The following is an 18,025-nucleotide window of genomic DNA, read 5'->3' on the forward strand; positions in this document are numbered from 1 at the left end:
CCCCAGCCCACCCCCTCCTCCTCTCCTGAAATTCCCAGGGAGATGTGTTTATGTGATTAGATGCTTGTTCAGAAATCCTTGGCAGATGAAGGCAGTGCGAGCAGCCAGAATTAATAGCAAATACTCCTCTTCCACATTAATTAAACAAGAGAGGTCGTGCAGAAGACTACGCCCTTCAGCAAGGGGTGTGGATGATGATGGAGAGGAGAACGTCCCACAGAGCTGTCCGCCCATCTTGGTGCTGAACTAGGTAGTCAGGAGAAGTCCTGTCTCTGGAGCTGGAGACACTGAGGTCCTGGGAGCTGTCCAGCCTAACTGGTGCTGATAGCAGAAATCCATCCCATGGAGCTCTCCTCTCAATGTGCTGCTGAATACAGTTAGATCCCTGGAGCTTTCTCCAGTACCTCCTGCTGCTGCTGAAGACCAGTAAGGTCCAAGGAGAGGTTCACTATTAGGTACTGAAAAAGGAGTCCAGTTTCTTGGACACATACTCACAGCGTGGTGGTACTCAAGAAGAGGTGGACACTGTGCTGGTCCATGATGATGTCCACAGTGAGTTACTGAAGACTTGATGCTGAAGAAGAACTAGATATATGGTACAGGATGTCCACACGGTAGTCCTTAAGGAGGTCCTAGGAGATGTCCCAATAATGAGATGCTGAAGAGGTAGCAGGTCCCCAAAGTCCTCAGTAAGACTCTGAAGACTCAGGTCCGGGGTGATGTCCATGCAGTGAGTGAGCTGCACGGGGTCTCAGCTGTCCCACCTGTTTGGTGCTGAAGAGGTTACACAGGTGGAGGGCGATGTTCATGCAGTGATCTGCAGGAAGATTCAGCAGTCCCTCTTGCTTGGTGCTGAAGAAAAGGTCAGAGGTCCAGGGTGATGTCCATGCAGTGATCTGCAGGAGGTCTCAGCTAGCCTACCTGCTTGCTGCTGAAGAAGAGGTCAGAGGTCCAGGGTGATGTCCATACAGTGAGTAAGCTGCAGGAGGTCTCAGCTGTCCCACCTGGTTGATGTTGAAAAATAAGTCCAGGGTGATGTCCATGCAGTGACGATCTCAGGGTCTTGGAGGTGTCCCACAGCCTACTGCTGAGCCCAGCTCCTGATTCTCTCCTCCTCCCCATCTCCTCTCCCCCCGGCTGCTCCTTTAAGAAGCACATTGCTCCACCGTGGCCGTGGGATGGTGTTTGAGGCTACAGAGGAAGTTACGCAGCCAGGGATCATGCCTTGAGATAAAAGCTCCGCTTGTGATTGAAAGTGATGGCTGGAGGATTAATCCTCAGTATTAAGTTGGGAGAGGTAGGGAGCAGAGCAGAGATCTGATAAAGCCTGCTGCCATCTGCCCATCAGAGCTCCACCAGAGAGACTGACACCAGCCTGAAAACAACGGGGGAAACCAGGAGACTTTAAACAGGAAATGAAACTGGCAACATTTCACTTTTTATTTTCTTAAAGCAACACAAAGCCAAAAAAAAAATTAAAAAAAAGTTTACTTGCTCTCATTGTCTGTTGCAGTGTGATGGGCTGTTAGATAATCCCCCACCTCCCCCTGGTTATCTCATCCACAGCTCAATGTGTGTGCACACTGAGGAAGGAGATCACAAACTCACAAAGCTGGATACCATCTCCTGCTAAAGACACACAGAGAAGGAGGGAGCAGGTCCAACTGGCTGAGGAAACTCACAAAGCAGGTAAGCAAGGGTACAGTCATCAGGACAGCTGGGACCTTGATAGAGCAATGGTGTGATGTGAGTCTCAGAGTCTGACCTGCTAGCCACTTCTAATACAGTCCTAGCCATGCAGAACCATAGGTGGGGGTGAGGGAAGGTCTACTAAGAGAAGCTTGTATCCTGTTTAACATAATCTGAGAGTACCCCCTCTGCCTTGTTTAATTGGGGTTTTACCTGTTTGTGTAACATTGTTTATATTTATAAACCAGCAAGTATATGAGTAACAGTGCTTGTGTTAAAATAAATATATGTATATATATATATGTGTGCATCTATCTATCTATCTATCTATCTATCATATATATTATCAATCAGATCTATGTCTCTTACACATGTGACTTTATTAATCATTGTAAAGTATTATGTGAGTAATATTGCAAATCATACAATACATATGTATATGTGTGTATATACATGTATATTTTCCTGAATCTATCGATCTGTCTGTCTGTCTTCCTAAATATTTTAAGTTGAGCACAGATATTCTGATTGTAATTTAATATATATATATGTGTGTGTGTGTGTGTATATATATATATATATATTTTTTTTTTAAGTGACAAAGTCACAGATAGGTTTATATTCTCCCCACTAAAACTTTCGCAGTCTCTGCCAGCCATGTGCTTAGCACAGTCCTTACTGTAAGAAGAAAATTAAGTAGTCTAGTGACCTCTATCCAAGACCCACAAAAGATGACTTTATTTCTGGTAAATCACATTCCCGCAATACTTTCTCTTTTCCTTCATTCTTGTCAACTGTACCGTTTCCAGAACTGGTTCAATGTTTTATTAAAAGGGAAGCCAAAACCTGATTTTGCAGCGAGCGATCTGCAACATGTTCAGAATAGCTGAATACTAATCTCTTTTAACCGTTCCAAGCCAACATGCCCTTTCCTTACGTTAAGTAAGAAGTGTATGCTAGACTTCGAGAGGTCGTGATTAGAATTCAAGTTTAGAAATAAAGAGCAAAGAGGTGGCTTGACTTGAATTTGGGGTTTGTAATCAAGCAATATATGAATGTCTTGGTATCATTCCAAAGTGAAATTAGTTTGTGTTGAAACTCTACTGTTCTTAAGCGTGTGATTGCTCTGTATGTGAATAGATTGGATCATAGAAACATTTGCAGTGCAAGCATTTTCTGGATTGACAAAAAAACATTTCCCGTTATACTTGATCTGCATATAAAGCCATTTTATTACAAACCTTGATTTCAATTTAGTCTTGCACATAGACATTTTTGCTGTCCCTGGGAGAATATGTTTTTTTTTTTATCAGCTTCTACTCAAAACTCAGCAAATCATCATGCTGATGAGGCCCACATCAAGATGAAGAAAATAATGGATACAAACAAAAATAGCGATAAATGTTAAAATTAATGAAAAGGTAAGAAGCATTATTCATTCAGGGATCTTCGATTTTTTTTTCTTCTTCAGATTGTCCCATGAATTATTTAACTACAAAGATCTAATATTTCATCAGTTTAAAAAACATTTGATTCAAAAATTGTTGTGTGTGTGTGTAACATGTGCTTGATGTTAATTGTATTAAATGAAAAAACAGATGTACACTACGATCAAACTGGTTATAGCTACAAAAGTAAATGGATGGATAGATGGATGGATGCTTAGAAATATTGACAGGACAGATATATAAAAAAATATAATTTAAAGGCATATTCGCTGCATTGTGTCAAATCATATCACGTTAGAAAGTGTCACTCGAGCGGAATAAATAAATCAGTCAGTGTGATGTTTAGACATGTTGATGAATCAGCCACACATAAGACTAAACAAGGCAGTTGTTTCGTAAAAGGTGGCTTGAGACATTGCTAAACGGGAGAATGGGTTAACAGTTCCAGGCTTGTTTGACAAGCGTCAGAGGGAAAAAAAAATGCAAGTCTATGTTTCTAGCTAAAATCTAATTTTGTGTTCACTATACTTTGCTTATCATCCCCCAGTGGTGAACAAGTTTCTCTGAAAGGAGAGAACAGGCATCGATCCCTTCCTTTAAGTGTAGGAATTGCAGCCTCTTAATAATGCTTGATGAAGATTTATATGTCAAAGAAAAATCTAGCTCTCACGAGCTATGCTTGGCTGAAGGGGTGCAAGCATAAAAAAGGCAAACTTTCTTGGCTATAACAACGCCTCTAGTGATCTCTGTCATTTAATAATTGACACTATTAATTGTATAATGTTCTTGTTACAGGAATTCTCAAATGGTTTAAAGTTCAGAAAGCAATTCCCCCTAAACATCCGTTTAATACAATCCATCATAAATTATTAAAAGATACAAAAATAACACTTAGCAGAGGGTAACATGGAATTAACAAGGCGATAGGAAATTTGGGGTCAAAATACCCAAACTAGGAAAATAGCTTAGTTAGATAATGTTTTCATCATGGCAAATTTTCTTCTCCATTCCCAATATAGTAAATACGTCCCATTTTGTATCTTTTTATAGCCTAGCTTTAGAACCTATTTAATAAAAGATATATTTTATTTTAATCCATGAAGGCCACTCTACTACTTAGTCAATGAGCTCCGATTATCAAAATCAGAACAAATAAGAAAAAAATAAATGTAGAAAACTGATCCAGTATTTAGAACAACATATATGTGTCTTGTATTTAGTCGGAAAAGATTAATATTCTCTGTTTCAATATAATTAATATCTGACACATTCTATTTTAAGGAGATGACAATATATCTTGCAGTCTCTTATTCTGCAAACCATGGGGGTTAAACAATGATTAACTATGCGGTGACATATCGGAATTCTGAAAAACAGCTTAATTCCTTTTTAAGGCCGTTCCTTTCTCTGTAGGTGCTGTGTCAGCTGTTTACAAATAGGTGGAAATGTTTGTTATATATTTTTTTTTTACACCTTTCGAGACACCGAAGTGTGCTGAGAATCCATAAGGTGGACCTAAGGAGGTGTGAGACTAAAGCGGTCAATGGCAAGCCTCTGGTTTGGTCTTAAAAAGAGCCAGCCTGCCTGCACGCGGGTTGTAGAGAGACAGAAGACACTCAGTACGGATAAAATGCATGCACTCTATGTGCTCCCAAGAGAGAGAGCTTGAACGGATGTTTAAAGCAATGTTTGTAGAATTTCGCTTTTACATGTGTACATTAATTGTAGGCACACATTTATTATAGATACCATATTTAAAATACACACACACAAATATATATAGAGAGACGGCAGGTATCTATATATTAGGTCTGTAGTTTAAGTGATATATTAACAGAAAATATGGAATTTTCACATTAAATACCTGTGGTGTGTCAATGATTTGACCTCTATGTGTAAAGCACCAGAAGGATAAGACACTGTTCAGTCATACTGACAGCTGATTGTGTAAGTTTTAAAAGATTGTATTTAGTACTTGCTAATGTCCAAGCCATGTCAGTGCAGTCAAGATTTAGTCAAACATGCTTAATTACCCTAGAAAACAATCCCGCTATTTATAAGGTGAAAAGGGGGCTGGGGGGGATCTACATTGGAGTAAATGGATGAGTTGTAGGGGTAAGTCATTCGTTAACAGTGTTGGTACAAATAAAGGTTGTTAGTTGACATTGAAATATATCAATGACTCCCAATGCTACAGCCAGCCCTATATCGTAGATTTTACAAACATTTATATGAGTATTTTTTACAAGAACATTACAAAAACACATTTGAGCTTAATATTGTTCCACAACCTCATGCAAAGTAACACAGTGCTGAATTAATACATGTACCAATTTATCACAGATTTATTATCTGTCCCGTAGTGGTAAGCTTGTCTTTTTACGATTTTTAGCTACTGTGTTATGATTTCAAAGGATTTACCTAAACCATTGACATGAAGAGGTTAATAGTACTGCAGTAAACTACTAACTGTATAGAGGTGAAAGAAAATGTGATATATTGAAGTATTGTGATTGCGTGTTTAGTGTGTGTGTGTGTGTGTTTATGTATGTATACATATATGCATTTGCGATGACTATGTAGAATGCTAAATGCCCACTCCTATATTACTTAATAGATTTTATGCATTAATGTAGTCCATAGCCATGCAAAACAATACATTGTACACATTCATTATTTTCAACAGACGTAATAGTACATTGAGTGTGGTTGCTGGCCCTTTGAGGGTTAATTATATTATTATCAGGAATTTAATGAGTTTTTCAGTCCAGACCGATTCGCTCTTACACAAGTAACACTTGTAGATAGCTCAGTCTTCTACATTAATTGTAAACCGCATGAAATAAAATGAAGTTTCATGCTAAAGATTTGCCAGAATAATCTTTCAGAACCTGATTAGAAGAAAGGTCTCTATTTGGAGGGTGGAATCAGGGTGGGCCGCTTTGGGCTATCTTAATAACATTCACATCTGTAGTATGAGAGATGGATTTTTCCCTATCGAGTCATTTGTCTCAATCAAGTGGCCTTCATCTTGGTGAGGGAGCAAAAGAGATTTTAACATGGATATATGAATGCTATAAACTCAGATCAATGTGTGCACATGATTCCCTTAGCATCTAGCTTCCAAAGCTAATATTTTTTTGGTTATATTTTTCTTAATCTTTTTTTTTTTTTATATATATATATATATGGCTGGCTTAACTTTCCCCGAAGTAGACCGTCATGATCACATTTCCAACAACCCAAATTCCCTTTCCTAATCTTTAAAAAAAACAAAAAAAAAAAAACTAAAACCTTCTGATCACAAAATTGATTAAAACAAAGAAACCACACCGTTCTACGCCCAACAGCAGAAGAATATGATCTGAACCATCTTCTAAAGATGGATCGTCTCATACGATCTTACTGTAAGACTTGTTGGGTTTTGTCCATAAATGTCGTTCGGGTTATTCATTAAATTGAGAATTCAAAATGAATTCAATTTAAAATATAAGACTAAATTAGCTGAACAAGAAACATTGTTGACTTAGAGGATATTTCAGCTCATCTATTTTGACCTTAAATTAGAAATTTACTTTAAATTTTCACTCTAGTGACTAACCCTATTAGTACGCAAAAGACTAGGGAACGAAATCTAGTTAGTTTCTTCTACAAAAAAAAGATTTTACATCAGTTATAAATGTACTGTCTATGTGTTTATGTGCATATCTTTGTACATACACACAGCAATGTGTAATGAATCTATGTGAGCCTTTCCTATATGAAAGAACATAATATATTTAAAACAAAACATGTGGACTTTCACTAGATTCGGGGAGGCATTTTTTGGTGCACTCTAACTTCCTGCTATGTCACGTTATCTCATTTCCTCTATTTTTTGAAAATGAAAAACTAATACTACAGCTATCTAAATATCTTATAAATTATGTCAACATTTACACATAGAGAATCAGATATTTTACATGCACACTATAACAGACCAAGAGATATGATCTGAAACACTTGGGCCAGTAATTGTATTCAACTTGCATTTCCATATTTGACCACTGGAGGCACCTAATAGTTTGCAGCCAGATCTGTAGACAGCATTTACATTGACTTGATTTTTTCTGTGCTCCGACTATGGGTTACATTGCTTTCCTGGTGGGTGGGAGCCAGTGTGTAAAGTAATCACTTGGTGGTTATTTAAAGCAAATGTTAGTTTTTGGCACTAGTTATAATAGTTTAATTTGTCAGGACAGTCATGATAGATAGGCTTCTAAGGTTGTGAAAGTCTTAATATGACAAATTGTAAAGTTATGCTTTCATTTCCGCTAACCACAGATGTATTGATCTTTTTAGATCAACGTGTGCTAGAATGTAGTCCACCCCGTAATGCTTAGAGACGTGGTCAAGGATCGGAGTTTCAGATGCTTCTTATATCTCATCGGAGAGTTGACTTACATTCTGGCCAATGCAGTGTGGCCTTTGTCTGGAAGGGTTCAATACATAGAGTGCAGAAAGGTGCAATATGTAATTAAATGCAGCAGATCCCTGGAGACCTACCCACTGCTTGAGAACATCGAAAATAAATGGATATGTTGTAATGAAAGAACCGTTATTAGATGAGTGATCAACAAGGACATTGAGGTAGCACTCGATTAGTCAGCACATAGGTACCACGCTGAGCAGAGGATGGTCATTTTCAATGGGCTGAAAATCAATGAATAAGAATATCAAACAATTTAACCGGTAGAGATATATTTAGCTTGTTGCTAGTTTTCACCTACTTTCTCTGGTCCAGAAATGACTATTACCCAACTTAATGATCCTCATCTATTTATTCATTTCTACCATGTATGAAAGCTTTGAGGTGACCTTGCTGTGAATTGAACCTGTGACTCTGACATAGCGGAGCATTGAATGCATTGAAACCTAAACCGTTTTAGTGCTACATTTTATCTGTATGTCCTCCATATGACTCCCTGCAAATTTTTAAAACATTCTTCGGGAGGTGAGACAAATTGCAAATTCAGTTTAGTCCGTCAAATCTTCTCTGAAGATCTCAAGTCATTTTAACACTATTAACCCTCTCTTCTCCAACCCGCCCTTTCCTACTGCATACCTTTAAAAACGTCAAATAGCAAAAGAGGATGATGGGCACTTTTTTCATTAGGAGGTCAAAAGTAGGAGGTAGGCAATTGATGGTTTTGGACACCTGATTAATTTCCTATGTGGCATAGCGGAACCTTACTTATAATCATAGATGTAACAAATAACTTTATCAGAACCAGAATCTACCAATTTTCAAGAATGTCCAGATATTTCATCATTTTGTGTTTGCATAATTATACAGAAAATGAATAGTTTAAATCCAAATGGATTGACATGGCTTTTTCTTTCTGACAAAAATGGCTTATTTTATCTGCTATTACCTTGAAGTATATTGTCATTTATTTTTTTAACTATTAGTATAACAATATTGAAAAAATGCTTAAGAGATAGGATTTGGGAAGTATAGACCATATTTAACAATAGTGGCATTTTGAAAAGATAAGCTGTTTTTTTATCCATTAAACATAAACCCCCTTTAGTATTTTCAAAATATATATGATTAAATATTTTTTTTTATTTTTTTTTAATTTGGCAGACTGGGGGCAAGGTATTTAATGGTGCACTTGCTCTTAAGAGTACTATATAAGTATCTTGCTGTACTCCGCTAGCCTAGTTCCCTTAGCGGGCTGAAAGAAGGATCAGGGTAATATCTTAAAATAACAGGGACATATTTAGATAGAAAGACTAAACTGATGGTCGCTTAAAAGTTTTAGCTACTTGTAGTATTCTCAGATAAGAAGAGATTGATTTCTTGTATAGAAACTGCTATATTTCAAGTTAGGAACCCCCAAAAAATCAGGAGACCATCTACACACATTGACAATCTCCTAAGTACATTTTATATTACCTGAGTACTTGTTAATTAGAATGTAACCTTAATAGAGTACCAGATTCCAGAGTCCTCCACTCAGTTGAGGCCAAGATTCGACCTGAGACAGGTTGAACATTTTTGCGTGGGTACCTAGGAGATATCTCACTTTAACAAGTGCCAAGTGGGGGGTTGTTAAATAAGCTCAAACTTTGTTTAATGATATTGCACCACCCACTTTGCAACATAACTATACAGCTTAATATGCAAACGAGATATTATTGACAAGTGATCTGCATATGGGAACACAATCGGATATCTTGTATGGATTAAAATATATATTTTTTAAATTAAATGCCCTATTCTACTGATTTAACATTTGCTTAAAAGCTGTATTAATTGTTTCTGTACTCTAAATACACATTAATGCATTAATTAGTTGTCGGGGTGCATCATTGGTTTTGGTTCTAGATTATTATTCATCAACAAAATTATTTTTTCTTTTTAGAATTATTTTATTTGGATTGTTTTTAATCAGAAAATAGTTCTGTGATGCTACATTTTATTATGAGATAAATATCCTTGTTCTTGAAAAAAAGCAAAACTCAAACATACACAAGACACAGCATCTGTTGTGTGGATTGAGTTGGCTGTGTTAATGAGAGACAATTGAGTTCCAAAAGCATATTTTTTTGTATATATAACTTATCCATTACATTTTTGCAGGAATCGCTGGCTGGAAGCCTCTTTCGGCTCATCAAGAAAAGAAAAATATTACTTCTAACAATGAACAAAAGAATGGTTTATCGGAAAAAGGAAATATCAAAGTATAAACTGCCTGGGTCAATATAATAGCTAAATTGCTCCTGCACTTCTCTGGTTCCTACAACTGTTTTTTTTTTTTACGAAGCTGAAAAGACACAAAGATCTTGAGGAAGCCAAGGTGGATTTTGGTTGTCCAGTTCTTTCCAACAAGCACAAAATTTGCGCTCTAGAACACTGCACAAACAGAACTAAACACCCGTTACTGTTGCTCTAGAAGAGTAGATACTTGAGATATCTTGTTTGAGCTCTGTGCATTGCAGTCAATGTTTCGATCCAACAAGAAAGAAAACTGGGCTATCTGGAGATATCTTTATAGTATTAAGACTGTGTTATTAAGGCGTTGGCTCTATAGCAACTTTATCGAGATAGTTCCACCAACTATGACCATCCCTCTTAATGCAGGACATCCAAAAGTATCTATACATCTGTAGATGAGGCTTTTCCATGCTGATCCTGATAGTAGCAGCACGGCTCCTTGAAGCTTACCCTGCAGGGCCTGTAAGGATCTCCTCTGCCAGAGGACTTCATTGTTGGTGCCAGTTATCATGCTGCCGTTGGCTGCCTTCCTTGTACACTGCTTCCCTTTGGCATTGGGACACTATGATATCTGCAAATCCTGGGTGACATCTGGTGACAGCCCATCTTGGGAATATCATGCCTGCCAACCAAAGCCCATGTTTATGAAGGGGTATGCAATGGTGAAAGTGGAACCTCCTGGAATTACCTGTGGGGACCCTGCAGAATATTTCTGCACACATGTAAGTACCAAAAGGAAAAAAATATTTTCACAGTATGGTACATTATTGTATACAGTAACATGAGACACATGTATAAGGTTGCATTTTTTATTTTTATTTATTTATATGCCCACCCAATATAAAGCAACCCCACCCAATTTGTACACATGCTCTATATTGTTTTACCTATTCTCCACCCCGTTCTTCTTTGTGCTCACTCACATGATCCATTACCTCAATTTTGATAGTGTGCTGGGACATTAAGGCATCATACTTTGTGCCTATGGACAATTGGGGTTCAAATGTAGCATTTAATGATATTTGAAATGGTTTGTCCTTTCTGACAGTTTTTTTTCCTCTTATGTACAGTAGGTTTTATCTCAATCTCATGATCAGATTCTTTTGGACCAGCATTTATCCATGTCAGTCTTCAATATTTCACCCATTCAAGTAACCTTGAGTCATTTGTATCTCCTTACATGTGCACAGGTGGACAGTATGTCTTCGATACAGCTTAGATAATAGAACACCTTACTGTGTGCATGAGATAAGTATGTCCTCCTAAAACCTCCCATGATTGGAGGAAAGATTCTTCTACTTAAAGGAGCACTATAGTGCCAGGAAAACAAACCCGTTTTCCTGGCACTATAGGATTTTTAGGTCCCCCTCCCTCGTGGCCCTCCTCCCGCTGGGTGGCATGGGTTAAAACCCCTTCAGCCACTAACCTTAATCGAGCGCCGGTGACCTCTCCTCCCCCTGCTGACGTCAGCTCCCGAGTGGAGCCGAATGCGCATGCGCGGCCAGAGTAATTGAGTAATGCTTTCCTTTGGGAATCTGAACTCACTCGGGAGTTCAATGCGATTTTCACACTGAGAATCGCGGAAGAGCCTCTAGTGGCTGTTAGGGAGACAGCCACTAGAGGCTGGATTAATCCTGCAATGTAAACATAGCAGTTTCTCTGAAACTGCTATGTTTTCAGCTGCAGGGTTAAAACTAGGGGGACCTGGAACCCAGACCAGTTAATTGAGCTGAAGTGGTCTGGGTGCCAATAGTGGTCCTTTAAATTGTTTCTTCATCCCTTATTGGTAAGACAGGACCCTATTAGTATTATTCTATATACCCCCTAAAATAAACGCTCAAAGAGCATTTTAGAAGAAGTGTTACCTACCTCAATTCAGTACCGGGCAAAGCTCTCCGGCATTGCTTGGAGCACCCCCATCTTACCTCATGGGAGTCACACAGAGGACCAATCAAAGAGTTCTCATAGAGAAGAATTTGATGGGAGAATTTAAAGGGCTCATTGCGCAGTGCATGCTCAGAGCCTGCAGGGGGAGGAAGAAAGGATGGAGGGAATGGAGCAGGTGAGAGGACGGTGGTTAAAAAAAAATAACTGATGGGAATGGAAGGAGGGATGGCCTTCCGTGTGTGTATGAGGGAGGGAACACAAGAGCTTCTCTTATGCCTATGATGGAGAAAAAGTTACATCTGCCAGCAGCGTGCCGTGCAGTTTGGGCAACTTGCTCCCACCACAATTAAACTCACACATGTAAAATATATCTAAAAATGCAGTGTGTCAAGCTGAAACACTGCACATCTAGATTCCTACCACCATTACCACTTCAAAAAACACAAGTAAACCTTTAATTTGATAGGGACAACAAGTTGCAACAAGCATATGTGTCATATGTTTCAAAAATAACATGACCTGTGATAATTTATTTTTTGAATGAGCAGTTCCACAGCTAAGGAATCGGGAGATGACTAAACTCTGAGCTAGATGACAGTTATAGTCCATACTTAATTAGAGGAACATTCCACTGCCCAAATCCCAAGGAAATAAAAACCACTTAGTAGATATACTCCCAATAAAAACATGCATGCATTTAATTATGCATTTGTGATTGGGGGATATATTCAAAAACATTTACCAAAATCTGTAGATCTGAAGCCTTTGTAAGCTCTCGCCTTCGATTCCCACCCAGACATTCTGTGGCTTTTCAATCACAGATTGGCCAATGCACCTAGCGAAGCAACCAGGAAGTGAATGAACTATTGTTTGATTGACAGCTAGTGGGGTGAAGCAAGATTAATTTAGAAAAGTGTCAATTTCTATGGAAATCTGCACTTTTTGTAAAATTAAAAAAATGAGGACACACTCTTCATACCTAAAGCATTTCAGCAAGCTAAAGTGCTTCTGGGATATAGAATGTCCCTTTAAGTGGTAAAATTTGATAAACTGTATTTCTAATGTATTCCTTTGTAATTGTATCTAGTATTTTTTTTTTATGCTGGTTACCAAAACAATGATGATTCCTTTAGTTATTTTTCTTTCTTAGAGTCTTATAACACACCTAACCTACTCTATTTACAAATAAATACAACAGAATGATTCAAATGGCAAAAAATAGTTTTCTAAAATGGCATATAAGAGCCCACATTGCTAAAATTAGACTTTTCTATTTCATATTGCTAAACTTGTGTTGACCTGGCCTCTATCACCTTGGTGACATTTTTCTTTCCTCCCGTAGAACATGCCACTCCACGTTGACATTTTAAGCAGGGTTAGACATTCGTTAATTCCCTATTTAGACAAGATTAAATGTATCACACCAGGTTTCTGGTGTGGACACTTGTTCTTTAGGCGTGCTGCACGGTCATTGGCCAAAGGCTTATTGATGATGGCCAACCTCAGCCAAAGGCTTACTGATGATGGCCAGCCACAGCCAAAGACTTATTGATGATGGCCAACCTCAGCCAAAGACTTATTCATGATTCATGACTTATTCACTGAAGGGAACTTTGACAATTTGCCTATAACCATATAACATACATTGAAAAAGGAGGACGGACGAATAATATCTCAGGCTGTTCTAATAGAGCTCATTGAGGGACACAAATGATGAAATTAAACAGAACTTGGAACTTATTATACAGTCCCCAATTCAGCTGCAACAGTATTATATATGATTTCTTGTCCATTATGCAAGAGGTTTGGTAAACAAGAAACAGGGCTATTCAATATAGTCAGAATTCAATGTGAATTCAAAGTGAATTTTAAATGTAGGATCAAAATAACCGAACTGGAAAAATTATTTACGTCCGCTGTGCTTTACATTCTAATGCTCTGGCCTTTAGTAGAAATGCAGTTTGAATTCTCCCTTTAGTAAGTAACCCTGCCAATCTTGTTCAATTAAAATTCAGATTGCAAAATTCAGGCATCCATAGCTGATTTGAAAATAAGCCCCAAAATCCCAACTCAGTTATTATCTGCCAGTGACGATTTTAGCCTGAATGTTGCAATTCACTGCAATTGCGCATTTAGTAAATAATCCACAATTGGCGTAATGAGTTCTAATATTCTGTTATATATTCAGAACCTCATATTGGACTTTTCGGGGCTTCGTTAGCATTGTAGATGTCTGAGTGTCTGAAGCCTTCTGCTAACTAATTCCAAACTCTCTCCAGAGCCTATTTAATAATTGGCCTCTTTTTTAATGTCCGTGATAACTTCATGTGCCAGAATGATCGGATTCATTATATTTTGATGGATCAGATTCCTTATATCTTGCCACCTCCACTGGAAAAATGTCCCATCAATCCGATAGTCAACGCTCCGAACAAAATGCTTCTTTTGTAGGAAATGAAAAAAAGGACAGTTTCCCAGTGCAAATTTATTATACGGCTGGATCCCATACCCTTAATTTTACATTACCCTTAATTTTACATTACCCTTTTTTGTCCTTTTTTCCCTACATTACGGATATTGATGTCTGTCTGTATAAACATCCCACACTTATATGCTCTTGAGTCGATATCCCTTTTCAATAATCTGCCATTCAAATGAGCTGATCTTTCTTTTTCCATGATAAAATATTGATGTTGAAGATGCTAAGTCTTCGCTTAGAAGTCTCTGCCTATGCAACGTTCATCCAACACAGGCTTTTAAATAGGCTTTTGCTACTTTGTAGGCAATTTTTTTTACTTCCATCTCCAATCGATAGTGCACTTAGGAGTTTTGATAGTTTGTCAGCACTAAAGGATGGACAGTTTATATGAAGGACACTTTTCCATCTTGACTTCAATGGTGCTTTTAATGCTTTTTTTTTGTAATAGAGGGTCAGTGTGAAGTTCATATTCATCTATGGAAAGTACGCAAACTAATGCTTTGGCTAATAGCTGGGATAGCAGTGTGAAAGAGAATTTACTAATATTATAGTTTTCTTGAGTTTTTTTTTCCATCTTTAACAATTACACGTGTTGGTATACGCAGAGTCTTCGAGAATGTTCTCTTTTGTCGTTTGGTTGCAACAAAAAGTTCTGTGCACTATAACATATTGAGTTAGTTCAAGATGGTTGTTGTTTTTTTGGCGTACCCTTGATATTGAGTAACACGTAAAAGATTTGTTTTAAATGTTTTTTTTTTTTTTTTTATTTGTTTAGCAGCAGAGCAGTTATGTAGCCAATTATCAGTGTAGATTTACATTTGCCTACGCAGAGGCTAAATAAAGTAACGAAGGTCAATGACATATCACATCAAGGTGCGCAGAGGTCCTAAGCGTTAAGGATCCGAAGCGAGTGTGCATTTAAAAACTTGAAAACTGCAGCCAAACCTAGCACGTTTCTCAAACTACATGTGATTGTGAGTGATTAAAGGACCACTCTAGGCACCCAGACGACTTCAGCTTAATGAGGTGGTCTGGGTGCCAGGTACCTCTAGGATTAACCCTTTTTTTTATAAACATAGCAGTTTCAGAGAAACTGCTATGTTTATAATGAGGGTTAATCCAGCCTCCAAATCCTCTAGTGGCTGTCTCATTGACAGCCGCTAGAGGCGCTTGCGTGCTTCTCACTGTGAAAATCACAGTGAGAGCACGCAAGCGTCCATAGGAAAGCATTGTAAATGCTTTCCTATGCGACCGCTGAATGCGAGCGCGGCTCCTGCCGCGCATGCGCATTCAGCCGATGACGTCGCGATCAAGATGGAGAGGAGGAGGAAAGCTCCCCGACCGGCGCTGGAAAAAGAGGTAAGTTTAACCCCTTCCTCTCTCCAGAGCCCGGCGGGAGGGGGTCCCTGAGGGTGGGGGCACCCTCAGGGTACTCTAGTGCCAGGAAAACGAGTATGTTTTCCTGGCACTAGAGTGGTCCTTTAAGCGAATTAAAATTCATTTGCTTACAGAAAAATATAGATACAGAGCCTTGAGAGACTGCGGAAAAAAAACCAAAAAACTATTCGGTAAGCAACGTGTTTTTTGTAAGTAAGTACGATCTTAGGGATTAGCGGGTGCATTTGGTACTAATTAGCAAGGTAGAACATTTCTGTATGTGCAGTAAAACTATAGTCATATGAGAGGCTACCATGTAATTGCAGTGTCAAAGTAAACATATTGCCATCTAGCAAACTGAAGTGGCCTTCTAAATGGTTGGAGTATGAGCTGAGGACCGGATATATACGCATGTATGTCGCATGTTAGCAAAGTAGAACATTTTGGCTTTTGTGACCTGGCCGAAACTGGGCAGGAAACTTTCTAAATGGCAACATTGAATCAGAACTTGAGACTGTGGGGGTCTAATTTCCCTAACTGTAAACTAGTAGGCAAGGCTTTCTGGTCATTTGATAAGCTCAATATGTGTGAAGTTATGTCTTGAAACAGCCGTTTTTCTCGATAGAGAATCGTCAAAGATTGCTGGGAAAGGCAATAATACAAGCAAAACAAATTAACTGTATAATCAGGTAGAGATGGAGCATTAATTTTGTGTGGTATTTGGACAGGGCTGGCGCTACCACTAGGCAAAACAGGCACTTGCCTAGGGTGCCAGTCTCTGGGGGGGGGTAGGGGGGGCGCCATTCAAGGCTGTGTGTAGGAAGAGACAATCTCTCTCACCAAGTCTGCTGCCAGTGAAGATCCAATGCCCTGGCCTTTGTCAGCCACAGAGGAAGAAATTGAGACAGGCACCGCAAGGGCCTCACTGCTGCTTCCTGAAATCAACAGGAAATAGAAAGTAGGAGGTGGTATGGGACCAGAACCCCAAACAGCATCCAGGATGGCAGCCAGGCAGAGCTGCTTAGTGTGGTGGGTAAAAAAGTGTCTACACACTGATTAGCTGCCTCCCTGACAGTGTTACAGTGTGCAGGAGGAGGCTGGAGGCTATAAGGCTGCAGACAACCAGGTGGGAAAGTTGTTACCCTCTCCCTGTGTGTACATAAGATCTGGCACTAAGAGAGGGACCCCAGTCAGCACCATTAGAGTACTACTTCATATCTACAATATGTTAACCATTTACCTGCTGTATGCATGTGTTCTTTGAACCTATTGTTTGATGAGTATATTTCTAGGTGTATTCTTTTTTTTTTTTTAACAACTATTACCTATTCTTTATTATCTATTCCATGCAGTGTATGTATCTAAAAGGGGTTATGATTATTTTGACTGGTTACCTGTACTGTGTTTGTTAACCCTTTTGATACCGGAGAAACTGACGGAAGCCAAGCACAGAGAGATGGACACAGGTTTCTTCAGGAAGGAAGAGATTCTTTATTGGATCACCGATCGGGACTCAGAGGGACTAACGTCACCAAAATACAGCAAGTTCTGAGCCCCGGACAATAGTGCAGGCTCCTTATATAGGCATATAACTCCTCCCATATTAAGCTCCACCCGCACATTCTCTTAACCAATCAACACAAATAAGAATTAACTTCCTGCTTGACCGCATGGCTTGTCCAGCACAATGGAGGAGGGGGAATACTACATCCTGTATTCTTGCACATGCTCCGTACACTACTGATCGTATCTTGCCTCGTGCAACCAACTGATCGATACGTCAGCATATGCACGTACACATGCCACGTGGTAATCTCGGCCTACTAAATTTATTTTTACCGAGATTCCACCACATTCCCCCCTTTGATGCCTCTTGATATTTTACAATTACTTGAGGCATCACTTAACCTTGGTTTGCATACACCGCAAGTTACCTTGAACCAGACCAGACTTATCTTATGATGTGAATCTTCAACACTCATCTTCCTGCATTGGTTCTCCCTGATCTAAAGCCTTATACTTGTAAATCGCCATTATCTGTGCAGCAGCCTTCCTCTCTGCTATACTTCCTATCAGGCTTTGCACAGACCTAACTACTAGGGGTATAAGACACGGCAGGAGTAGACACAACATTAAAATCAGTAGGACTCCACCTACCACTGCCTTAAGCCCTCCAAACCACTCATACCAGCTACCAAACCAACTACTTGGATTATACCCTTTCCATACCTGAGTAGGCAGGGCCGGACTGGGAACAGAAAGCAGCCCTGGAAAAAAATTATTCCAGCCTTATAATTCATCGGGCCACAGAGTGTTTGTGTTTTTTATCTCGATGTGCTTTGGGGCTGTTATATTGTTTATTACCCGCAGCCCCTCACTCCG

At 39.0% G+C, this 18,025-nt stretch overlaps 1 protein-coding gene across 4 annotated transcripts in view; it reads left to right on the forward strand.

Moving 5' to 3' along the window:
- The first annotated feature begins 259 nt into the window (after positions 1 to 259).
- Positions 260 to 18,025, forward strand: part of NTNG2 (netrin G2) — a 121,146-nt gene continuing 103,380 nt past the window's right edge. For all 4 annotated transcript variants that reach the window (XM_063432479.1, XM_063432480.1, XM_063432481.1 and 1 more), the window contains exons 1-2: positions 260 to 1,689; positions 9,766 to 10,622. In XM_063432479.1, coding sequence (XP_063288549.1) covers positions 10,410 to 10,622 — 213 coding nt within the window. In that variant the 5' untranslated portion in view covers positions 260 to 1,689; positions 9,766 to 10,409. The remainder of the gene's footprint in view (positions 1,690 to 9,765; positions 10,623 to 18,025) is intronic.

Source organism: Pelobates fuscus, chromosome 9 (assembly GCF_036172605.1).
Source record: "Pelobates fuscus isolate aPelFus1 chromosome 9, aPelFus1.pri, whole genome shotgun sequence".
Lineage (NCBI taxonomy): Eukaryota > Metazoa > Chordata > Amphibia > Anura > Pelobatidae > Pelobates > Pelobates fuscus.